The 26,720-nt window shown below is 40.5% G+C and overlaps 2 protein-coding genes across 6 annotated transcripts; both read left to right on the top strand.

Annotated features, from left to right (window-relative positions):
- Positions 1–8: 8 nt before the first annotated feature.
- Positions 9–8,079, top strand: LOC148891226 (uncharacterized). Its single transcript, XM_089007648.1, has 15 exons — positions 9–331; positions 431–477; positions 1,437–1,571; positions 1,650–1,906; positions 2,014–2,098; positions 2,183–2,422; positions 2,504–2,641; positions 4,104–4,360; positions 4,436–4,520; positions 4,596–5,822; positions 6,033–6,244; positions 6,318–6,471; positions 6,555–6,865; positions 6,960–7,089; positions 7,728–8,079. The coding sequence occupies exons 1-15, from the start codon at positions 24–26 to the stop codon at positions 7,868–7,870; spliced, it is 3,729 nt and encodes a 1,242-aa protein (XP_088863774.1). The 5' UTR covers positions 9–23; the 3' UTR covers positions 7,871–8,079.
- A 440-nt stretch (positions 8,080–8,519) lies between these two features.
- Positions 8,520–25,468, top strand: LOC148891225 (collagen alpha-4(VI) chain-like). 5 transcript variants are annotated; one of them, XM_089007649.1, is made up of 23 exons: positions 8,520–9,420; positions 10,490–10,513; positions 10,921–10,935; positions 11,009–11,029; positions 11,114–11,134; positions 12,564–12,578; positions 12,766–12,780; positions 14,384–14,398; positions 16,002–16,016; positions 16,609–16,623; positions 16,811–16,825; positions 17,013–17,027; positions 17,216–17,230; positions 17,419–17,433; positions 17,622–17,636; positions 17,986–18,000; positions 19,269–19,862; positions 22,518–23,111; positions 23,551–23,565; positions 23,753–23,767; positions 24,701–24,724; positions 25,147–25,214; positions 25,308–25,468. In XM_089007649.1, exons 1-23 carry the CDS (start codon positions 9,366–9,368, stop codon positions 25,392–25,394), a joined length of 1,698 nt encoding a protein of 565 aa, XP_088863775.1. In that variant the 5' UTR covers positions 8,520–9,365; the 3' UTR covers positions 25,395–25,468. The 5 variants fall into 5 exon arrangements, with proteins under 5 accessions (XP_088863775.1, XP_088863780.1, XP_088863779.1 ...); XM_089007654.1 differs by lacking the exons at positions 12,766–12,780; positions 16,002–16,016; positions 16,609–16,623; positions 16,811–16,825; positions 17,013–17,027 and adding exons at positions 13,170–13,184; positions 13,575–13,589; positions 13,979–13,993; XM_089007653.1 differs by lacking the exons at positions 16,811–16,825; positions 17,013–17,027.
- The last annotated feature ends 1,252 nt before the right edge of the window (positions 25,469–26,720 follow it).

Genomic DNA, 26,720 nt, shown 5'->3' with positions numbered 1-26,720 from the left:
CCTGTCGTCAGTGGAAGTCTGTTATGCTATACGGCAGGATCCGGGCCTTAGTCTTCAACCTGTTCTCCCCACCCACCGCAACGGTTACCTGGTACAAGCGGTGGGCTATAAAAACTCAACGCCCTGCGCCTTCTTTGCAGAGTGACACATCTGCACTGCGTCCCCCACAAACAAGTCACTCCTCATCATCCCTTTCGGAAGTTCGTCAACGTGAGAGTATTAGCAACGCAAGAGTTGGCCTGAAGGGATCAGCCATGCTTGGAGGCTTCCGCACGTATTTGTTGGTCACAGTGATGCTTCTCTTTCTAACTTGGAGTGGAAGTCATTGCAGGTAATAAATTAAATGTCACGCTTTTCCACTTAAGATTTTTTTTTTGTGCAAAAGATTACGTGTAAAGAATGGCTTTAATATATTTGCTGTTTTTATTAGGGCCGACATGCCATCCATTAAATTACCCGAGTGGAGAAGAGATTCAGGTATGAGGTCATTGCCAATTTTTTGATTTACAACACAATACAATACATATTGAAATAAAAATAATAAAGAAGTAAATAAATAGATACATAGATAAATAAGTAAATACATAGATGAATGAATGAATGAATGAATGAATGAATGAATGAATGAATAGACAGCAGCCCCTGTATTTTGTTTTTTTTACTTCTTTCTTTCCTTTACTCTTCCTTTCATAACTTTGCTGCTGTGTTACTTCCGGGTAGATTGAACGCTGGCACGAATGGCTGCATGAATGGCTGCCACTGCTCACCAACTTCTAATCCTGTGACTGTAAAGTGTCCTTAAGAATTTTGAAAGGCGCTTAGAAATTAAATGTCGTATTATTATTATTATTATTATTATTATTATTATTATTATTATTATTATTATTATTATTATTATTATTATAAATAAATACATAAGTCGGCCCCGCCTGCACCTGCACAGGTGTTGGTCGTTCCAATCAGTGGCAGCTAAAAGGACTCCCGGCACGACCATTCGTTGTCAGGTCATTGTATGTGTTTGCTTCACCCTGTCCTGTCAGGTTTGTTTCATCTCGGCAGATTTTTACTAATGGTTTTTCTTTGATACTTTGTACTTTGCTGTTCAGATGACTTTGATGTTTGAGATTGTGTTCCTGCTTAATTTATTTTAATACAATTTGTCAAATACACCCTGCTGCTCCCTCCTGCCTGCTTTTTGGGGATCCACCATCATCACCGCCTTGTAATCTGTGACAGTTACAGTAATTGAGCCGAGATGTGACAAAGGCATGAACGACTGCTTCAAGTCAAGGTCCTCAAGAGAAAGGACAGGTTTTATTTTAGCCAGATACCTAACAGTTTATTTATTTATTTTTACTGGAATTCCATTTTTTTCGGGATTCATTGAAATAGCCCATTTTTCATAACACTGTGCTATCGTTGTTTTTCTGTTGCAGTTTGCAGCCTAAATTGTAGCTTCGATATGAATTTCTGTGGCTGGAAACAGATGGTGACCGATGCTTTTGACTGGACATGGCAAAGTGACTCGACGCCGACCCTAATGACGGGCCCTTCTTCTGACCACACTGGAGGTCTAATCTCGGACACGCCGAGCGTAAAACACAAAGATGAAGAATTTATTTGACCAAAGTTTGATTTCTCTTGTCTAGATGGTCAATACCTTTACATTGAGGCCAGTTCCGTGTCGCATGGCGATACAGCTCGACTCATCAGTTCGGAATGTGCTGCCTCCGGTTCTCATTGCCTGCAGTTCTGGTACCATATGTTCGGCTCGGCCGATACTATGGGACTCCATCTGTATTTACTGCAGGACAAAAAAGCTGATGTCATATGGTGGAAAAGGAATGATCAAGGAAATATGTGGCACTTGGCTCAGGTGGATTTGACGGTCAAAGGAGCTTTCCAGGTATACTTTGACCACGTTCAGGTTGTTTGGCATTGATGTCGAGATTCGGATTAGCAGCCGACGATTTGGCAAACACAGAACGAAAAAAAATAATGTTTTCGATCTAGATCATTATTGAGGGCCGCAGAGGCTCCAATGAAAGATCAGATGTCGCCATTGACGATGTGACATTGTACAACGGCCATTGCTCAGGTCTGTAAAATGCCAAATCATACACACATTGCTCATATCAAAGTCTGTCCACTTTTATATCCCAATATCAACCTCTATTTTTAGAACTAAGTGGTGTGGGGACGACGCATCCTCCCAAACCCGAAGGAAACAATACCATTCCGCCAAGTATCACAACACAGATGACTACAATCACAGAGATTGATAATGTTACAGATCAACTCCTTGATACAGCTTGGCCACCTGTAGCTAACGCCACAGCAGTTCCTGTCACGAAAGCAACGACAAATCACATTGTGAACAGCAATTTTCCTGAAGATGCACAGGACCGACTACCTCAGTCAGGTAGAGTAATTTATATTCTAGCTTAGTTTCAATGCTTCTTATTAATTTGTTGTCAATTATGTCACCTGTGCGTCTTTCCAGTGTGCCAAATCAACTGTAATTTTGAGAAAAATCTATGCCAGTGGAAGCAACTTGTTGCTGATGTCTTTGACTGGACAAGACAAAGTGGCTCAACCCCGACGTCCATGACGGGGCCCTCTTCAGATCACACAACAGGACGTAAGTAAACGTCTGACTCATCCGCAGTAAAGTTTCACATTTGTATAATTACATCAGGGTGTGATTCGTGATAATTACATAGGCCAATGACAAAAGTCGGGCACGCCTTTTGGTGCAAACTTCCTTGTTCAGGAATGGTTAGTTGTTTCCTTTTGAGTGAGCGAGATGTCATACTTGACACAGTCGTTTATCCTTTGCATGTTTTATAGACTGAGTATTTAATTTGGATGTCGTCAAAATAGCAACATAAAAGATAATCAGTCATTCTAAGTCAATTATTCTAAGTTTAACAATCGATGAGAAGGTTTCTTCAGCCGTCTTCTGTACTTGTTTGAAGGTGTCGGATGTTTCGCTTCTTATCCAAAAAGCTTCGTCAGCGAACTAAAATATTTTGCTGGTAGTTTTGGACCCATATATATCTCTACTGTCTGCTATGATTGGTCCCTGCTCTCAGGTTGGGGGGAGCAGAGGACTACTCCCTGCGGCTACACTGATTGCTTCTATCGTCCTGACTGATTACTTCTATTGTCCTGCCTCACTCCATGGCGATTTAGTGAAGGGGTTTGCTGTTTTATGAAAATAGCATCTTTTACTCCACTTTCAAACAATCTATTTTCTTTCGCTAAGATTTTAACGTCATTGTCATCAAATGAGTCGTTGCTAGCTTTCAGTTTGACAATGGCACAATTTCACGACTACGAAAATAGTTTCTCGATGAATTTGATAGTCAATTTGTTGCAAATTAATGCAGCCAGACAGCTCAGAAAATTGAATTTGCGACACGTGCTGAAAGCTATCATCACTTTGAATTAGAAGCGTCTAAAGTCTGGCCCGGGGGCCAAATGCGGCCCGTGGTCAATTTTCATCTGGCCCGAAGCCTCCGTCATGAAATCAATGTCTGGCCCGTTTGAAGAATTAATATGTTGGGCTTTAGTTCTGTTACCTGCGTGTGCTAAGTTCTGCCATCTCGAGGCTCAACTAGGAAAGCAAATTAGTATATGTGTAATTGACTGAATGAGTCCCCAATTTTCCAAAATGGCAATTTTCTATTTTTTTTTTTTACATTTTCTAAAATGACGACAATCAATAAAAGAACAATTACTCTTCAACTGTTACAAAAAAGTGTTTAAAAAAGTGAACTTGATTAAATATTCAATTTTAATGTTCTTTGTCCATTCAATTTGGATATGCATGTTTCAAATGAACCAAATGACATGCTTGAGATAGCTGCAATTAAAAAGCCAATCTGAAACACAGAATGCCTCGCTGAAATGTATTATGAATTAATTGCCTTTATATGTAACGAACGTCCGCCAAGGTTAGCCCCTGCTACATTTTTAACACACCAAATCTGTCCCCGTGTGCAAAAGGTTTGACACCCAAGCATAGCAGATGGATTCCCTATGAAATCATATTCTTCATGAGTAATGTAAACTAATGAGACGCATGTGTCGTCATCTAGATGGTCACTACCTTTACACCGAAGCCAACGACGCGTCACTTGGGGACACAGCTCGTCTCATCAGCTCCGAATGCGTTTCCTCTGGTTCTCATTGCCTGCAATTCTGGTATCACATGTACGGCTCGGCTGACACGATGGGCCTACATGTCTATTTGCTCCAAGACAAAAAGGCTCAAGCTATAAGTTGGACCAGAAATAATCAAGGAAATGAATGGCGTCTGGCCCAAGTTGACTTCACCACAACTGGATCTTTTCAGGTGGGGAAAATCTAACTCAATTGGTTCATATTGACCACAGCAGTGCTAAGAAAATCATTCAAATATGCTTTTTAGATCATTTTTGAGGGTCGGCGAGGTTCCAATGAGCAGTCCGATGTTGCCATTGATGACATTTCCCTCTATAGTGGTCGCTGTTCAGGTAATCGTTGACTGCACCCAACAATCTCCTTAGGTTATAATCGGCGTCACTGATTAAAAGTCACTCGTTTTGCAGACCTGACTAAGCCTACTACCCCCGAATCCGTGACACATCCTTCCGTTACAACAGAAGGTCTTGAACCCCCGGCAGGGAACGTATCAACGACACAACCACAGACATCAACAGTCAAAACAACAGCCCACACAACCCATGGGGAAACGCAAACAACCACACAGACGACAACACCAAATTCGACCACCACGATTGAACCTCAGCCAACCATCACAGTTCGCCCATCAACCGACCACCCAGTTGACGAAGGAACCAAACATCCAGGACCCGAACCAACAACAGAAGAACCGACAGTACCCGTGACGTATCCTGACACCACAACAAGACCCTCACCTGTTACAACAGATAGCTTCATTCCGACAACTGGATCAAACACGGGAACTCCAGACAATACTTCACCAGGAACAGTTGTAGAAGGAACCGAAAATCCAGGACCCGAACCAACAACAGAAGAACCGACAGTACCCGTGACGTATCCTGACACCACAACAAGACCCTCACCTGTTACAACAGATAGCTTCATTCCGACAACTGGATCAAACACGGGAACTCCAGACAATACTTCACCAGGAACAGTTGTAGAAGGAACCGAAAATCCAGGACCCGAACCAACAACAGAAGAACCGACAGTACCCGTGACGTATCCTGACACCACAACAAGACCCTCACCTGTTACAACAGATGGCTTCATTCCGACAACTGGATCAAACACGGAAACTCCAGACAATACTTCACCAGGAACAGTTGTAGAAGGAACCAAAAATCCAGGACCCAAACCAACAACGGAAGAACATACGACACCTGTGACGTACCCTCACACCACAACAAGACCCTCACCTCTTACAACAGATAGCTTCATTCCGACAACTGGATCAAACACGGAAACTCCAGACAATACTTCACCAGGAACAGTTGTAGAAGGAACCGAAAATCCAGGACCCGAACCAACAACGGAAGAACATACGACATCCGTGACGTACCCTCACACCACGACCACACCCGCACCTGTCACAACAGATAGCTTCAATCCGACAACAGGATCACACCCAGAAACTCCTAACAAAACTTCACCAGGAACACCTGGGCCTCAATCAACCACAACTACTATACTTCAGCCTTCAAACGCAACAACTGAACCACATCCGACAATGACCCACGACCCAGAACATCCAAACGCATCTCAAGCGGCGACAAGCGGTCGACCATCGCCCCCAACTACATCTGTATCGAGTGAGTATCAACTCATTGAGAGATTCTGAGCCTTGCGATAGTCTACAGCCAATAACACTAACACAATGGAGAGGTGACCCAGTGCCAGCAATCATATAATTAACGTATGACAAATTGTTGGCATGGCCCTTCAACCTATTACATGTAAACTAAATATACAATTGCACTTGGATGATGTTTCCATTGTTCTCGTCTCTTTCTCTCTGGCAGCAATGCCTCCCTGCCAACGGAATAGTCATTACAGTCCTTGTATCCCGGCCTGCGGTCCAACCTGCAGATTTTTGAACGGTCTGCCGCATTGTATCGACATCGGGGTTTGTGAGCCGGGATGCGTGTGTGATGACGGCTTCGTGCTGAAGCTGGGAGTTTGCGTGCCGATCGGACAGTGCGGATGCGTGGACAGAGACGGCAATAAATACGGGGTAAGTGAAGAATTGGAATTTTGGCTGAATCGGTTGCACTCCTGTTAACTTTGCTGGTTTGGCCTTGTTTCAGTTGGGTCAAGTGTGGTACACCAAACACTGCCGACAGAAATGTAAATGTGAGAAGGAAGAAGACATCGCGGAGATTGAGTGTGACGAAGAAGAGTGCGATGGAAACAACGTTTGCCTTCAAAATGACGAAGGGCATTTCTACTGCCAGAAAATGGGTAGCGTGAATCAATTCGACCTATCTGAGAGATAGCCATCAGTTTTGTATTTCTAATCAATTCAGATGATTGTCACACAACAGGTTTTGATGAGTGCACAATCAACGGAGACCCTGGATACAGGACCTTTGATAACATGAAGCATGACTTTGAAGGAGAACACTCCTATGTGTTGGTCCGAACCAGAAACTTGCCCAGTAATCTCCAGGATGTTTACATAGAGGGCATCAACACCCCCGACAATGATGATAGAAGTAGTGAAGAAGATGACGATGATGACGACGACAATAACGACGATGACAGTAACGATCATGAAGAACACCATAGATTGCAAAGTCTCAAGATCAAAGTGTACAATCACACTGTGGAATTCAAGAAGCTTCGGAAGTTGTTTGTACGTTTTGAGGGCATTAAAAACTATGTATTTTGTATTTTTTTCGGATAATTTGTGGCACTTGTTCAAAAGTTATGGTTCTATTTCCCTGCAGGTGGATGGACGGAGAACCAAGACACCTGTTTCACCATCTCTTGGTCTAAGGATTAGGAAGCGTTTGTCTCACATTTATCTCACGACCGACTTTGGTCTTTCCGTCAAGTTTGATGGACACAGTGATGCAGGTAATTTTTTTCGCCCAACCACCCTTTTTAAACCACCCACAATTGAACTGTTTTGACGTTGGTAGTTGACCTGGACAATCCTGGACATGCCAGTTGCACATTCCTCCGATCCAGCAAACTAAGAAAAAATCATCATCTTCAATTTTAATTTAAAACAGATTATTTTCTTACAGACAGTGTATTGTAAGTGTTAAAATACCTGACATGTTTCAGCATCTACTTCCGTCTTCGTTAGGGTGTCACCCAGATTGACACTCTGACGAAGGCGGAAGTATACGCCGAAACATGTCAGGTATTTGAACACCTACAATACACTGTCTGTAAGAAAATAATCTGTTTTAAATTAGATATCAAGTAAACAGGATGAACTTAATACAACTAAAACAACAACAATCATCGTCTTTGCTTACTTTATGATGAAATGAAACAAAAAAATGAACCGTGCTTCTGAAGTTTGCCTTTGCACAATTGTTACCTCACCAATTTTTTTAAGTATTACAAGAAAAGATCCTAACAGCCATAATTACCCGCAATGAAAACTCTAAAACCTTATCCCTTGTCAATATTTTTCATTTGCTTTGTTTTGTTTTGTTTTGTTTTGTTTTACCCCCTAAAACCAAATCCTCTGTTTTCCACAGAAATAACCCTACCACGAATATACAAACGAAAAGTTGGAGGCCTATGCGGAAACTTTGACGGAAGAATGTTAAATGACAAGATGAAACCGGACGGCACTTTGGCCAAGACTGTTCAAGAGTTTGGGGAGAGCTGGAGAGTGTGACAAAGTCATCGATGGGGGAACCAAAGTCCGAAAAGCCCTTAGGAAATCGCTGACCCACAATGTTTACTCTCATTTAATATTTTTATTTTCTTCAGACCAAGCTCAACCTGAAGTCAGTCGCATGTATCAGTGTAGCCTGTTAACATGTTTATTGGTCATTTCTCTGAATTCATTAAACTCAACTGTCGCAATCAGTTTTTTGGAAGGGAGACTGCGAGAAACTGTTCATTTATCAGAATCAGAATCAGAATCAGAATACCTTTATTCGTCCCGCAATGGGGAAATTTGCAGTCCACAGCAGCAATTGAAGAGGGATGGGGTTGGGGTGGGAGTGAAAGGATAGAAAACAAGATATTCTAAGCATAACAAAATAAAAATGTCAACTGTATACTGTGCAAATGTAGATGTGCAAAAACCGTTCTATAAACAAGACTGTACATAGTGCAGAATCAAGAAATGCATTTAGATATATTGCAACAACCCATATTTACAGGTGTCCAGTTTTTTTTTTGGTTTTTTTTTCACATGTGATTTTTTTTCACATGTGATCATTGGGAATTGTGAAGCCTGACAGCAGTCGGTAGGAACGAGCGGCGGTACCTCTCCTTCTTGCAGCGCGGGTGTAATAGTCTCTGGCTAAAGGAGCTACCCAGAGCTGTCAGGATGGGCTGTTTATGTATTTGATGATCAATTTTTGACTGTACATATTCAACAAGGCAAGAATAAACTATCTAGCAGGCTATTGAGCTAGCTATCTAGCTGGCTACCTAGTTAGCTATCTATTTGCAATCTATTTGCTATCTATTAGTTATCTAACTAACTAGCTAGCTATGAGTTATCTATTAGCTAGCTAGCTAACTTTCTATCTATTTGAGTTATTTCAGGTTGAGTGAACGCTGGCGCATGTGGCTGTCGCTGCTCACCCACAGAAAAACTAATCCTGTGACTGTAAAGTGACCTTGAGAGTTTTGAAAGGTGCTTATAAATGAAATGTATTATTAAACTGGACCTAGCATAAATGCTATTTTTTAGCCATAGTCCCAAAGCAGGTTTCGAAAATAGCACCGTGAGACACAAAACTTTTTTAAACTACAATGACAGAAATAAAAAAAGAAATAGCCTTGTGTTTTTGCTGAATGAACCAGCAAGGCCAAAATTGCAAAGCAGAATGTGTTCTCTTTTGTTTTTCAGTCATGATAAATCAATGCTACACCCAAACAATTCATGAAATGAAGCAGCATGAATGCTAAATTTAACCATACAACATTCCTACTCACGAAACGTCGCAGGTGTGCCTACCAAATAAAAGCAGACAAATTAGAAGCAGCATTAACGCTCAATTTAACCATACAACATTCCTACTCACGAAACGTCGAGGGTGTGACTACCAAATAAAAGCAGACAAATTAGTAGACAGAAAAGAAGGAGGAACAAGAGGAAACAAGTCATTTGTAAAGTTTTACTTCCTGGGAGACATCGGGTGTTTGGCTCAGATATGAATCGTTTCATTTGGTATTTCTTTCTGTCTGTATTAGTGGCACAAATTTATGGTAAGTACTTGTTACATTTGTTATTTAAATGCTTGAATTAGTCTCATTTGTGCTGAAATATAAAACGTAGGATGTACATGAACTACAGTAAAGTCTCGTTATATCGATATCGGATATATCGATAGTCTCGGTTATATCGATACTATTTCTATGCACGCACTGAGAAAATTACATGCAAACAGGGTCGGATATATCGATAGTCCCGGTTATATCGATATTTTTTCGGACTCCTTGAATATCGATATAACGAGACTTTACTGTAATTAAAAAAGAATATCTGTCAGGATATAGCCGTTATCACAATGTCCCTGTTTTTGCATTTAGCGCCTAGCATGTAGGCACGTTTGTTATCTCAAAAAATAGGTGATTTGAATGAACTGAAGCAGCAGAATAAACATCACAGTGATTTATCACACACATAATGATCAATTGAAATCGTCAAAAATGACTTGCTGTCTTTGGTGTCGTGTTAATGGTGCAACAAACATGCAGTAGTTTTTTTCCCCTCTTTTCCTGACAAGAAATGAAAAGAAACATTGTTCGTATTTGAGCGCACACCACGGCTGCGACTAGACAAGAGCGATTATTTCTTCATGCAACGCACATGTCGACCCTTCTTGCAAATTATTTGTAATAGAGGAAAGTGAAGAAAGTGTAAAACTGTAACACAAACATAAACACACTTTAATGGAGTTGCAAACTAAAACGTGGCAAAACAATGTGCCTCAATCGTCTGGTATATGACGAACGACCGACTGCGCTAGCATTGCTAACGTTCGCGAGCTAATGTGCTAAAACTGTAGTATTGCTAGCTTTCGCAAGCTAATGTACCAATCATTAGCGCAAACGCTAAACAATTGAATTAAAATGGAAATTCACGGCCAACACGCGCATGCTGTGTTTGGCTTAGAACAGTTTCGGTTCGTTTTTTTTTCTCCGTACAACGTAAACCGCAAGAATATACGGTGGACCTTTCACAATCTGTTTTGAAGAATACACACTTTGTATTTGTATATATTCTGAAGGTAAACAATGTCATTTTCTCTTTCTTTTGTTTCTTTTTTAACAGCACAAATAACCAACGATGGCTCAGGTAACATCCACTTTGCATGATTGTCCATTTCTGTCATGTGCCACATTGTGTTTAATCATCACGTCATTATAACTTGTGCACATCATATAGTGGGAATCATAGTTTTGAAATCACTGTTAAATCATTTGTTTGTTCGATTCTTTTCCATGTGAGTGTGGGTCACTAATGTTTTTTTTTTTTTTTTTTTTTGCTAAATCTCACATTGTACATTGGAACTTTGAAAAAAAAAGATAGACTCTGGAAGCTCAATCAAGTTCCCAACTGCGTCCAACCGAGTCTTAAAGGACAACCGACACAATTTTTCTGTTTCCGAACTGACATCATAAAAACGTTTTATAGCATCTAAAATACCCAATTGTCTTAAAATGAAATAAATAACTCGTCTTTGCTCTTTATTTACATTTCAGGCACTGGCAGCACAGGTAACTTCCCATTTTTTTCCATTCATAAATTTAAATGGAATAATTTTTTTTCCCTCTTTTCGTTGCTTTTAAGATACAACCGCTAGCAGCCAAGGTAACCGCCCCATCATACACGTAGCAACAAAATGAAAGAAATGGAATGAAATATCTTTTTTTCTCTCTTTTCGTTGCTTTTAAGGTACGACTTCCAGCAGCCAAGGTAAATCTTAAAAGATAAACTTATTGACAATTTTGTGATATTTGTATCATATCATAGTGGTAATTCTAGCCCAGGATTATCCACTTGAAAATCTGGCACATGATCACGTAGCTACAGCCATTTAAAGGACAACCGATGTCACTTTTTGTTTCTTAACTGACATCAGAAAAAAGTTTTGTAGCATCTAAAATACCCAAAACACGCAGTATGATATTTTTATTCAAATGCAAAACACCAATAAAAATGACTTAAAGTGTCCAAAATCTGCAAAAAATTAAGCTGCGAATTGGGCATTTTCAGAAAGTCCCGCCCCCAGTTCGTGACGTCACGCCAAGACGTCTTGCATTGCTGGAGAATCCAAACAATGGCTTCAGATTCGGAGAATATGCTTTCTTGTTACACATCCAGTTATGAATATGATTCAAATAGTTCTGAAGAGGAAAGCATACATGTTTGCAATTGATTAAAGAATTTATTCCGCGCCATTATGAGGCAACATAGAGGGGAAATGTCTCAACGAAAAAGAGGCACAAAATGGCGACCTCCTGTGGCCACCTCCGTTTCCACAGACTTATAAATTCCCTATATGGAGCTTGGACGCCCTCTTCTGGCGGCTTTTGGGTGCAACACAAGGTCCCCAGACCAAACAAATACAGCAAAATACATTGACGTGATGGAAGGACCAATACAATGCGTCTTTTTTTTCGCTCAGGGGCGTTCCTTTAGTGACGTCACGTACGTCACCAACTCAAAAACAAGTCTTCCTGAATATTCAGCGCGAGTTTTAAAACGTAAAATATAGCTATATGCGGTGGAATCTTATTAAAATACGCTCAGTACAAGTCATTTGAAGCCATTTCACAAATTATGGACACAACTTGTCCGGAGACGTCGGTTGTCCTTTAAAAAGTATTCACCAAACGCCTTATTTGAAGTGACAATAACAGTGTCCATTCAATTAATTAAAATGAAATTGTTTATTTTCTTGTGGGAGGTCCTGATAAAGCGTTGGTCAGACCTCTGGCAATGTTTTTTTTTTCCCTTACACAAGGGGGCAGCATTTGCCTTTTGCCCCTGTTAGCGCTTTGTTGTTTAAGCGCTATATTAAATCAATATCTATGTACAGGTATTGTATTTTGTACAGCCGCCCCATTTCAAGCTCAGATAACTCAAAACCCACATAACTTGGGAATTAACTATTTTTTCTGATGAAAGGGGAGAGTCTAAGTTTCTTATGCTGCATTGAATATTTATGTAGTCCTGAAACTCAATATTATGTTGGCGTCTGGCAGTGAATGAGTTAATGCAAAGGTACTACTACACATCCAGAAATTAAAATGGGATAAATAACATTTTGATGAATAAACAGTTTGGATCAAAAAATGAGGCGGCTAAATAACATGTTTTTTCTCTTTTATTTTCTTTTCAGTGACCAGCCTACCAGGTAAGCCCACACACCCAATATGTACATGACACATTTTAGCACGTCTGGCAGTGAATGAGTTAATGCAAAGGTAATACTACACATTCAGAAATTAAAATCGGATAAATAACATTTTGATGAATAAACAGTTTGGATCAAAAAATGAGGCGGCTAAATAACATGTTTTTCTCTTTTATTTGCTTTTCAGTGACCAGCCCAACAGGTAAGCCCACATACCCAATATGTACATGACACATTTTAGCACGTCTGGCAGTGAATGAGTTAATGCAAAGGCAATACTACACATCCAGAAATTAAAATGGGATAAATAACATTTTGATGAATAAACAGTTTGGATCAAAAAATGAGGCGGCTAAATAACATGTTTTTCTCTTTTATTTGCTTTTCAGTGACCACCCCACCAGGTAAGCCCACACACCTAATATGTACATGACACATTTTAGCACGTCTGGCAGTGAATGAGTTAATGCAAAGGTAATACTACACATTCAGAAATTAAAATCGGATAAATAACATTTTGATGAATAAACAGTTTGGATCAAAAAATGAGGCGGCTAAATAACATGTTTTTCTCTTTTATTTGCTTTTCAGTGACCAGCCCAACAGGTAAGCCCACATACCCAATATGTACATGACACATTTTAGCACGTCTGGCAGTGAATGAGTTAATGCAAAGGCAATACTACACATCCAGAAATTAAAATGGGATAAATAACATTTTGATGAATAAACAGTTTGGATCAAAAAATGAGGCGGCTAAATAACATGTTTTTCTCTTTTATTTGCTTTTCAGTGACCACCCCACCAGGTAAGCCCACACACCTAATATGTACATGACACATTTTAGCACGTCTGGCAGTGAATGAGTTAATGCAAAGGTAATACTACACATTCAGAAATTAAAATCGGATAAATAACATTTTGATGAATAAACAGTTTGGATGAAAAAATGAGGCGGCTAAATAACATGTTTTTTCTCTTTTATTTTCTTTTCAGTGACCAGCCCACCAGGTAAGCCCACACACCCAATATGTACATGACACATTTTAGCACGTCTGGCAGTGAATGAGTTAATGCAAAGGTAATACTACACATTCAGAAATTAAAATCGGATAAATAACATTTTGATGAATAAACAGTTTAGATCCAAAAATGAGGCGGCTAAATAACATGTTTTTCTCTTTTATTTGCTTTTCAGTGACCAGCCCAACAGGTAAGCCCACATACCCAATATGTACATGACACATTTTAGCACGTCTGGCAGTGAATGAGTTAATGCAAAGGTAATACTACACGTTCAGAAATTAAAATCGGATAAATAACATTTTGATGAATAAACAGTTTGGATCAAAAAATGAGGCGGCTAAATTACATGTTTTTCTCTTTTATTTGCTTTTCAGTGACCAGCCCACCAGGTAAGCCCACACACCCAATATGTACATGACACATTTTAGCACGTCTGGCAGTGAATGAGTTAATGCAAAGGTAATACTACACATTCAGAAATTAAAATCGGATAAATAACATTTTGATGAATAAACAGTTTGGATCCAAAAATGAGGCGGCTAAATAACATGTTTTTCTCTTTTATTTGCTTTTCAGTGACCAGCCCAACAGGTAAGCCCACATACCCAATATGTACATGACACATTTTAGCACGTCTGGCAGTGAATGAGTTAATGCAAAGGTAATACTACACATTCAGAAATTAAAATCGGATAAATAACATTTTGATGAATAAACAGTTTGGATGAAAAAATGAGGCGGCTAAATAACATGTTTTTTCTCTTTTATTTTCTTTTCAGTGACCAGCCCACCAGGTAAGCCCACACACCCAATATGTACATGACACATTTTAGCACGTCTGGCAGTGAATGAGTTAATGCAAAGGTAATACTACACATTCAGAAATTAAAATCGGATAAATAACATTTTGATGAATAAACAGTTTAGATCCAAAAATGAGGCGGCTAAATAACATGTTTTTCTCTTTTATTTGCTTTTCAGTGACCAGCCCAACAGGTAAGCCCACATACCCAATATGTACATGACACATTTTAGCACGTCTGGCAGTGAATGAGTTAATGCAAAGGTAATACTACACGTTCAGAAATTAAAATCGGATAAATAACATTTTGATGAATAAACAGTTTGGATAAAAAAATGAGGCGGCTAAATTACATGTTTTTCTCTTTTATTTGCTTTTCAGTGACCAGCCCACCAGGTAAGCCCACACACCCAATATGTACATGACACATTTTAGCACGTCTGGCAGTGAATGAGTTAATGCAAAGGTAATACTACACATTCAGAAATTAAAATCGGATAAATAACATTTTGATGAATAAACAGTTTGGATCCAAAAATGAGGCGGCTAAATAACATGTTTTTCTCTTTTATTTGCTTTTCAGTGACCAGCCCAACAGGTAAGCCCACATACCCAATATGTACATGACACATTTTAGCACGTCTGGCAGTGAATGAGTTAATGCAAAGGTAATACTACACATTCAGAAATTAAAATCGGATAAATAACATTTTGATGAATAAACAATTTGGATGAAAAAATGAGGCGGCTAAATAACATGTTTTTTCTCTTTTATTTTCTTTTCAGTGACCAGCCCACCAGGTAAGCCCACACACCCAATATGTACATGACACATTTTAGCACGTCTGGCAGTGAATGAGTTAATGCAAAGGTAATACTACACATTCAGAAATTAAAATCGGATAAATAACATTTTGATGAATAAACAGTTTGGATCAAAAAATGAGGCGGCTAAATAACATGTTTTTCTCTTTTATTTGCTTTTCAGTGACCAGCCCAACAGGTAAGCCCACACACCCAATATGTACATGACACATTTTAGCACGTCTGGCAGTGAATGAGTTAATGCAAAGGTAATACTACACATCCAGAAATTAAAATGGGATAAATAACATTTTGATGAATAAACAGTTTGGATCAGAAAAATAAGGTGGCTAAATAACATGTTTTTCTCTTTTATTTGCTTTTCAGTGACCACCCCACCAGGTAAGCCCACACACCCAATATGTACATGACACATTTTAGCACGTCTGGCAGTGAATGAGTTAATGCAAAGGTAATACTACACATCCAGAAATTAAAATGGGAAAAATAACATTTTGATGAATAAACAGTTTGGATCAAAAAATGAGGCGGCTAAATAACATGTTTTTCTCTTTTATTTGCTTTTCAGTGACCAGCCTACCAGGTAAGCCCACACACCCAATATGTACATGACACATTTTAGCACGTCTGGCAGTGAATGAGTTAATGCAAAGGTAATACTACACATTCAGAAATTAAAATCGGATAAATAACATTTTGATGAATAAACAGTTTGGATCAAAAAATGAGGCGGCTAAATAACATGTTTTTCTCTTTTATTTGCTTTTCAGTGACCAGCCCAACAGGTAAGCCCACACACCCAATATGTACATGACACATTTTAGCACGTCTGGCAGTGAATGAGTTAATGCAAAGGTAATACTACACATCCAGAAATTAAAATGGGATAAATAACATTTTGATGAATAAACAGTTTGGATCAAAAAATGAGGCGGCTAAATAACATGTTTTTTCTCTTTTATTTTCTTTTCAGTGACCAGCCTACCAGGTAAGCCCACACACCCAATATGTACATGACACATTTTAGCACGTCTGGCAGTGAATGAGTTAATGCAAAGGTAATACTACACATTCAGAAATTAAAATCGGATAAATAACATTTTGATGAATAAACAGTTTAGATCAAAAAATGAGGCGGCTAAATTACATGTTTTTCTCTTTTATTTGCTTTTCAGTGACCAGCCCACCAGGTAAGCCCACACACCCAATATGTACATGACACATTTTAGCACGTCTGGCAGTGAATGAGTTAATGCAAAGGTAATACTACACATTCAGAAATTAAAATCGGATAAATAACATTTTGATGAATAAACAGTTTGGATCAAAAAATGAGGCGGCTAAATTACATGTTTTTCTCTTTTATTTGCTTTTCAGTGACCAGCCCACCAGGTAAGCCCACACACCCAATATGTACATGACACATTTTAGCACGTCTGGCAGTGAATGAGTTAATGCAAAGGTAATACTACACATTCAGAAATTAAAATCGGATAAATAACATTTTGATGAATAAACAGTTTGGATCAAAAAATGAGGCGGCTAAATTACATGTCTTTCTCTTTTATTTGCTTTTCAGTGACCAGCCCACCAGGTAAGCCCACACACCCAATATGTACATGACACATTTTAGCACGTCTGGCAGTGAATGAGTTAATGCAAAGGTAATACTACACATTCAGAAATTAAAATCGGATAAATAACATTTTGATGAATAAACAGTTTGGATCAAAAAATGAGGCGGCTAAATTACATGTTTTTCTCTTTTATTTGCTTTTCAGTGACCAGCCCACCAGGTAAGCCCACACACCCAATATGTACATGACACATTTTAGCACGTCTGGCAGTGAATGAGTTAATGCAAAGGTAATACTACACATTCAGAAATTAAAATCGGATAAATAACATTTTGATGAATAAACAGTTTGGATCAGAAAAATAAGGTGGCTAAATAACATGTTTTCCTCTTTTATTTGCTTTTCAGTGACCACGCCACCAGGTAAGCCCACACACCCAATATGTACATGACACATTTTAGCACGTCTGGCAGTGAATGAGTTAATGCAAAGGTACTACTACACATCCAGAAATTAAAATGGGATAAATAACATTTTGGTGAATAAACAGTTTGGATCAAAAAATGAGGCGGCTAAATAACATGTTTTTTCTCTTTTATTTGCTTTTCAGTGACCACCCCACCAGGTAAGCCCACACACCCAATATGTACATGACACATTTTAGCACGTCTGGCAGTGAATGAGTTAATGCAAAGGTAATACTACACATCCAGAAATTAAAATCGGATAAATAACATTTTGATGAATAAACAGTTTGGATCAAAAAAATGAGGCGGCTAAATAACATGTTTTTCTCTTTTATTTGCTTTTCAGTGACCACCCCACCAGGTAAGCCCACACACCCAATATGTACATGACACATTTTAGCACGTCTGGCAGTGAATGAGTTAATGCAAAGTTAATACTACACATCCAGAAATTAAAATCGGATAAATAACATTTTGATGAATAAACAGTTTGGATCAAAAAATGAGGCGGCTAAATAACATGTTTTTCTCTTTTATTTTATTTTCAGTGACCACCACACCAGGTAAGCCCACACACCCAATATGTACATGACACATTTTAGCACGTCTGGCAGTGAATGACTTAATGCAAAGGTAATACTACACATCCAGAAATTAAAATGGGATAAATAACATGTTGGTGTTTTTTTTTTTTTTTTTTTCTATTTCAGTCAACATCACTGAAGGTAACGTCCCACACGTGCGCTCTCCTCACCTTGTCATTTGAAAAGTGCTTTTCTAACTTTTGGGACTGAAATTCCTTCACGCTGTTGCCTCACTTGCATACTGATAAAACAGCAACAGGAGCAACCGGGGCATTTTTTTTTTTTTTTTTTTTTTTACAATTAACTGCCATTCCCTAATTTATTCGGGAATTGAAAAGTGTGACTTGGAGCGCCATTCCTGAATTTGTTTGGGTTTTTGTTTTTCTTGCGGGGGGGGGGGGGTGCAGATCAAGCGGTCGTCAGACCAGCATTTACTTTTTGTCCATGTTGGTGCTTTGTTTCAACTTCAGCTGTTGTTAAAGCACTATATAAATCAATGTGTATGTGTTGTATTGTATTTTGTACAGCCGCCCCCATTTCGAGCTCCGATAACTCCAGACGCACAAAACTTGGGAATTAACTCTTTTTTTTTCCTGATGAAAGAAGAGAGTCTCAGGTTTCTTACACTGAATTGAATGTTTATGTAGTCTTAAAACTCAATATTCTGTGGGTCCTGCAATTTGAGTGAAAATGACAAAAACCCTGGCACTGGAGTAGAGACATTTTTGCACATGGTCTGGCAGTGAATGAAAAAAACAAAAGCCACACATTTTTCTTTTTTGCATTTAAAATGCTTTTGAATGTTTTTTAAAATTCAAATGCGAAGATATTTTTATTAATTTACAATAAAATACAGTGTATCGGAATTTATATAGCACTTTCACAGCAGCTGCACCTGTAACAAAATTCATATTATTCACATAATAGTCAACACAAAGCAAAATAATAAACACAACAGGAGCATAAAAACACTGACAGTTATGCAATCTTTCCCCACGTACTCTGTGATTTTTGGGTAGAAAGACAAACACTTTATGACATGAAGCAGTTCTCGATTGAAGAGGAGAGGATTAAAGCTTCATTTTCACCAGTGGATCAGAGACGCCATGGTGTAACGCACACGTCTGCTACAAGTTAAATGTTGAAAGCAAACACGAAGCTGTAGCATCCATTGACAAAAAGAGATTGTCTCACATCTTCTGTCCCATGTAAATCCGCTTCAATTCCAAGCCGCGGTAGTTCCATACACTATCCTTTATCATTTTGTTAATATTTACAGTGTGATTGACTGGTGACCAGTACCTGACCTCTTGCTTAAAATCAGTTGACCTGCCTAATGACTATCAGCAGTCAAGTAAATGTACGGATGAAGATGATAATTCCATAACTTTGCTCTCTCCCCTCTTTAGAATGTATAAACGCCACAGTGGCTGATGTGGTCTTCTTGGTGGACGGTTCCGGCAGCATTGGCGTGTTGGATTTCCAGGAGGTCCGAAGTTTTCTCCGGACCGTGGTGTCTAATTTCGACATCGGTCCTGACCGGATCCGCGTGGGTGTGGTCCAATACAACCAAGTCCCTCATTTGGAGTTCCTGTTGCGAGAAAGCATGGATCTGAACTCTCTGCTGGCCAAAATAGATAACATCCCCTTCCGGGGAGGAGGTACAATGACAGGCCTGGCCCTCGACTTCATCCGGACGGATCTCTTCAACCAAAGCGCGGGGAGCCGAGCAGACCAAGGGGTGCCTCAGATCGCCGTGGTCATCACTGACGGAGCCTCCTTCGACGACGTGGTCCAGCCCGCTCTGCGGCTCAGGCAACACGGGGTCATCGTCTTCGCTATCGGAGTGGGGCAAGTCAATGAGAACGAACTGGTGGCCATCGCTAGCCAACCGTCTGAGAACTTCCAATTCTTGATCGACGACTTCCAATCTCTTCAGATATTGAGCCAGACTGTCTTGGAAAATGTTTGCATGACCATTATCAACCCCAACAGGACGCTAGGTGAGTCACAGAAGCACATACAAAAGGGGGTGGGGGGTCAGGGCTCAACGATTGGGGTACAATTTAGGATGATCCAGTGCTTAGCGCGTCAACCTCACAGTGAGGCGACCGTGGCTTCAATCCCCAGTCCGGCCTCCTTGGGTGTAGTTTGCATGTCCTCCCCGGTCCTGCATGAGTTTTCTCCGGGTAAACTGGATTCCTCCCACATTCCAAAAAAACATCCATAGCAGTCAGATTGAACATTCGAAATATCCATGGGTGTTTTTTGTGTGTGTTTTTTTTGTCGCTGTGCACCAACAACAACAACAACAAAACTCATATTATTCCCATAATAGTCAACACAAAGCAAAATAATAAACACAACAGGAGCATAAAACATTGACAGTTATGCAATCTTTCCCCACGTACTCTGTGATTTTTGGGTAGAAAGACAAACACTTTATGACATGGAGCAGTTCTCGATTGAAGAGGAGAGGATGAAAGCCTCCTTTTCACCAGTGGATCAGAGACGCCATGGTGTAATGCACACGTCTGCTACAAGTTAAATGTTGAAAGCAAACACGAAGCTTTGACAAAAACAGATTGCCGCACATCTCCTGTCCCACATAAATCCGTTTCAATTCCAAGCCGCGGTAGTTCCATATACAGGTAACATCCGACTTACGACCAACTCGATTTATGACCACCTGTACTTACGACCACGATCTCCAGACCCTATTTTTAAAATTTTAATTCTACGCATGGCAGCGCACTAGCGGGCCGGAAACACGTACGACAATTTTGGCCAGTCAGCCAACATCTTACTCTCGCACAGCAATCGACCGTGTGATGGTGTTGCGTCACACGAGTGTATGATTTTGAAGTGCGCCTTTCAACACTTTCATGTCTTTCAATTCCTTGATCTCCTTGATGTGCGTATCACCCTGACGCATAGCACACGCTTGCAAATGGTATAAAGGGAGCTGTCGCGGGACAGAGAGATTGGGCGAACCACGGGGCAGAATAATCTCCGACTCATCTCGGACTCAGACCCAGACAGACACATCGCTCGCAAAGACCTGCTCAGCATCGCACGGAGTTTCACAGCACGACTTGCTCGACTCTACTCCACGATCAAGCTCTGCGCATCATCTGCCTAGAAGATCTGACAACGAACCTACTTACAAATAAAGAGAACCATCAAACTCTTTATTGGCGAGCCAGCCAGGAGGATTTTTTCCCTCCTCAGCCCAATCAACTCTCCAAATGCAAAGATCCAGATTTCCCAGCCGCCCGTGAACCCGGCATCTTCACAGCAAGACCCCTCAAGCCGAGCTCCCGATGGGCCGCCACCACCCGTGGGCGCCCCGACCCCACCGTGAAACCTGCCGCACCCTGATGGCCGACATCGTCCAATTCGCCTGGCGACTCTGCAACTAGCTGCATCGTATATGTCCACGGTCGCACATCGTCGGACATCGCTTATGTCCACGATCGGACATCATATATGTCCACGATCGGACATCGCTTATGTCCACGATCGGACTTCGGGAAGACGCTTCATGGCCGACACGGCCGCCGACGTCAGCGTTCTTCCTCAGCGTCCTGCAGAGCGCCATGGCAGCGCGATCATCGCCACCGTCGCCGATGACCGGCCTGTCCGTGCCCGGCAGCATGGCCAACCCCACGCACCTTCGTCCTCACAATCCCTCATCGATTCTCCGATTTGACCGATCCCAGCCGAACAACTCACGGTGAGAAGACCTTCCGGCATCGACTCGACGGCCGCGAGGAAAGTTTACATCGATTGACTCAAACTGGCAGTCGTAGGGCACTCTTTGCCGTGCTCCCGTACAACGACTTCAGGCACCACGAAACCTCCTCGGAAACCACCCCACCGACGCCTGCCATGCCCGGTGACCGTCATCTTGCCTGGCCTCACCATGTCGCGGAATTACTTTTGTTTTTATTTCTTTTTCCTTCATCGTTTTCACCGACTTCGGATCCAGGAGGGGAGCCCTGTTGCGTCACACGAGTGTATGATTTTGAAGTGCGCCTTTCAACACTTTCATGTCTTTCAATTCCTTGATCTCCTTGATGTGCGTATCACCCTGACGCATAGCACACGCTTGCAAATGGTATAAAGGGAGCTGTCGCGGGACAGAGAGATTGGGCGAACCACGGGGCAGAATAATCTCCGACTCATCTCGGACTCAGACCCAGACAGACGCACCGCTCGCAAAGACCCGCTCAGCATCGCACGGAGTTTCACAGCACGACTTGCTCGACTCTACTCCACGATCAAGCTCTGCGCATCATCTGCCTAGAAGATCTGACAACGAACCTACTTACAAATAAAGAGAAACATCAAACTCTTTAATGGCACCAAAGGGGGGAGTTTGCGAGTCATTTAGCCTCCGAGCCTCTTCAACATTTTGAATGTATTTTGACTTACGACCATTTTGACTTGACTTACTTTGGTTGGAACGGAACTCGGTCGTAAGTCGGATGTTACCTGTACTACATTTTCCTTTTTTTTATATTTATAGTGTGATTGACTTGTGACCTCTTGCTTAAAATCAGTTGCCCTGCAATCCTAATGACTATCAGCAGTCAAGTATATAAGTATATGCATAAAGATGTCAAATTCATAACTTTGCTCTCTCCCCTCTTTAGAATGTGTAAACGCCACAGTGGCTGATCTGGTCTTCTTGGTGGACGGTTCCGGCAGCATTGGCGTGTTAGATTTCCAGGAGGTCCGAGGGTTTCTCCGGACCGTGGTGTCTAATTTCAACATCGGTCCTGACCGAATCCGCGTGGGTGTGGTTCAATACAACAACGTCCCTCGTCTGGAGTTCCTGTTGCGAGAAAGCATGGATCTGAACTCTCTGCTGGCCAAAATAGATAACATCCCCTTCCGGGGAGGAGGTACAATGACAGGCCTGGCCCTCGACTTCATCCGGACGGATCTCTTCAACCAAAGCGCGGGGAGCCGAGCAGACCAAGGGGTGCCTCAGATCGCCGTGGTCGTCACTGACGGAGCCTCCTTCGACGACGTGGTCCAGCCCGCTCTGCGGCTCAGGCAACACGGGGTCATCGTCTTCGCTATCGGAGTGGGGCAAGCCAATGAGAACGAACTGGTGGCCATCGCTAGCCAACCGTCTGAAAACTTCCAATTCTTGATCGACGACTTCCAATCTCTTCAGATATTGAGCCAAACTGTCATGGAAAATGTATGCATGACCATTATCAACCCCAACCAGACGCTAGGTGAGTCACGGAAGCACATAGAATGGGGAGGGTTACGGGGTCAAGGGTACCTGGTTACAAATTGGGTACACTTCAGGGTGACCCGGTGCTTAGCGCGTCAACCTCACAGTGAGGCGGCCGTGCCTTTAATCCCCAGTCCGGCCTCCTTAGGTGTAGTTTGCATGTCCTCCCCGTCCTGCATGAGTTTTCTCCGGGTAAACTGGATTCCTCCCACATTCCAAAAAAACATTCATAGCAGGCAGATTGAACATTGGAAATATCCATGGGTGTTTTTGTGTGTGTGTTTTTTTGTCTCTGTGCGCCCTGCAATTGTCTGGCAACTGGTTCAGGGTGTCCCTGGGATCGGCTCCAGCACCTCCCATGACCACTGTGATGATTAAGCGGATCAGAAAAAGGAGGCGGCTAAATAACATGTTTTTCTCTTTTATTTGCTTTTCAGTGACCACCCCACCAGGTAAGCCCACACACCCAATATGTACATGACACATTTTAGCACGTCTGGCAGTGAATGAGTTAATGCAAAGGTAATACTTCACATTCAGAGATTAAAGTCAGATAAATAACATTTTGGTGAATAAACAGTTTGGATCAAAAAATGAGGCGGCGAAATAACATGTTTTTCTCTTTTATTTGCTTTTCAGTGACCACCCCACCAGGTAAGCCCACACACCCAATATGTACATTCCTTATTTTATTTATTTACTTGTTTGTTTGTTTATTCCTTATTGACCAAATGCCTTACGTATTCATATATTTATGTATTTATTTATTCGTTTATGTATTTATGTATTCGTTTGTTTATTCACTTATGTATGTACAGTAAAGTCTCGTTATATCGATATCGGATATATCGATAGTCCCGGTTATATCGATACTATTTCTATGCACGCACGGAGAAAATTACATGCAAACAGGGTCGGATATATCGATAGTCCCGGTTATATCGATATTTTTTCGGACTCCCTTGAATATCGATATAACGAGACTTTACTGTATTTATTTGTTTATTCATTTATGTATGTATGTAGTACATAGATAAAGTATCAGTTTAATTGTTTATTAATTCATTTACTCATTTGTCTGTTTGTTTGTGTCTTTGTTTTTATTTATCAGAAATCAGAATCAGAAAACCTTTATTCGTCCAACAATGTGTTATGTATTAATTTATTTATGTATTTGTTTTTTTATTTGTCTCTTTGCTTATTTATTTATTCTTTTTATTCACTTATTTATTCATGTATTTATTCATTTATGTGTTTGTTTGTTTATTTATTTATTTATGAAAGTAGTTATTATCCTTTTATTTATTTATTAAATACTCATTCATTTGTTTGTTTATTTTATGTAATTGTCTATTCACCTGTTTATTTATTTATTTTTTATGTTTGTGTATTAATGTATTCATTTATTCGTTTACTTATTTATTTATGTATTTATTAATGCATTTATTTATTTATTTATTTATTTAGTTAATTTATGAATTTATTTATTTTGTTTGTTTATTATTTAGATTTTTTTTTTGTGTTGTACAATTTTGACTACTGCCACTCAATGGTATTGTTTTGTCTTTTTGTTGGTCGGTGATGAAGACGACACCGTGATTAAAGGAAGAGGTATTTCCTCAAACACATACGCACACAATTCGCGCGCACGCACACAATTCGCGCGCACGCAAACACTTGCCACTTTTAAAACCAGGTTGCAATGCTGTGCATTTACCAGTAGAGGGCAGCAAAACGCTATCTACATATAGTTGCAATTCCCGTTGTCCGGTACTGTGAAAAAAATACGATGACAAGTCTCCCTACAGGAAGGGACACAGAGCTAAAAGTGTTGAGAATAGATATTATTCCTCTTGCTGATATTATTACATTCTGTTTAAAATCAGAATTCAATCGGGTCGGTGTCATCATTGACATCCATGGATAAAATAGCCTTTTTCCATTTAGCTTCTGAATGGAAATTATGTTGTGCTAGAAAGTTGCTAGGTTGTATCGGTGACTTGTTTTTGTATTGTTTTCATATTTCTCAACAGTGTACCTGCATATTAAAGCTCAGGTTAATGTTACCCAGGGAGTTAACGTGGCAGACATCCTCCAACAAGTAAGTAACATGCGATACCTGACACGATCGAGCGTCACCAAAATTGACATTATCGCTGTCGGGATGAATGTTTCCTCTCTCTCTCTCTCATAGTACATCGTCAACGCTACTCGCGATGTCTGTGACGACTGCCAATTTCGCTTTAACACGACGACTGTGACCATCGAGCAGTCACCATGATGGAGGTCCAACCACAGCGACGACATCAGTACACGCATATGTGAACCTTTCACAATAAAAGTGAGAAGCACTCATTTGTTAAAAATTATTATTTGATATGTAAACAACATTGAGCACTTCCTCTTCCTTACGTGTTGACCCGTAGTTCGAAAAGAGGATGAGGCAATTACGTGGTAGGAAGTGGAAGCAGGTCCCCGCAGCCTCGGGGAATGCCACAACCTCTTCAAGCGGATAGTTCAAATTAGACCAGCGCTGTCCGGGTCCTCGCAAACCTTTTGACCTGGCTCATTTAATTGGATGAAGAGCATGTGCAAATGACTTTAGGACCAGGTTTCTTACGCTCGATCAATCTGATTGTATCAAGCAGCCAGTAAGTAAAAGAAAGTATAAGTACTTTCACATTCAATTTTGGGAAATTGGGTTCCACCCCCAAAAAAAAACAACAGAACTAACTGCCAGATTAATTCCTGTTTTATGTTGTTATTGCACAAGAGACCGTGTGTGTGTGTGTGTGTGTGTGTGTGTGTGTGTGTGTGTGTGTGTGTGTGTGTGTGTGTGTGTGTGTGTGTGTGTGTGTGTGTGTGTGTGTGTTTGTTGAATGCGTGTTTAAGCTTTGTGCCAAATGAAAGATGAAACAAAGAGCCACTTTGACGTCTATTTAGCTTGATGCTAACAAGCAATGTATAACACCATAGAGAAGCTAACGTCAAGCATTCATATCGCGATTGGATAACCTATGAAGCTACATAAATGCATTTTTTGAAAAGTGATGTCATTTTCAGTCGACAGCCCCTTGGTTTACCCCCCCCTTTTTTTTTATCGCAATGCTTGGTCTGAGCTGAGAATCAGAATCAGAAAACTTTATTCGTCCCACAATGGGGAAATTTGCAGTCCACAACAGCAATTCGAAAGGGGAGGGGTGAAAGGATAGAAAAACAAGATATTCTAAACATTGTAAAATAAAAACGTGAAAGGATAGTAGAACAATATATTCTAAACATAGTAAAATAAAAATGTCAGCAGACTGAGCTGTATACTGTAAATGTGCAAAACCGTTTCATAAAAAAACTACATCGGGCAAGTATCAAGAAAGGTATATTGAAAAAGTGAAACAAAATGTTATCCCGATTTTTAATTGAAAATTAGGGGTGTGCGTTATACTCGAATAAATACGGTAAGAAAATATTGTATGAAATTAAACCTACTTTTAAGTCCAACCAACGTCACCGCACATCAAGTTGAGTCTATATCACTGCTTGTGTGTGTGTGTGTGTGTGTGTGTGTGTGTGTGTGTGTGTGTGTGTGTTCGTGTGTGTGTGCGCGCGT

Source organism: Hippocampus bargibanti, linkage group LG11 (genome assembly GCF_051943395.1).
Source record: "Hippocampus bargibanti isolate YZ-2025 linkage group LG11, ASM5194339v1, whole genome shotgun sequence".
Classification (NCBI taxonomy): Eukaryota; Metazoa; Chordata; class Actinopteri; order Syngnathiformes; family Syngnathidae; genus Hippocampus; species Hippocampus bargibanti.
This window is presented reverse-complemented; position numbering and strand designations above follow the sequence as displayed.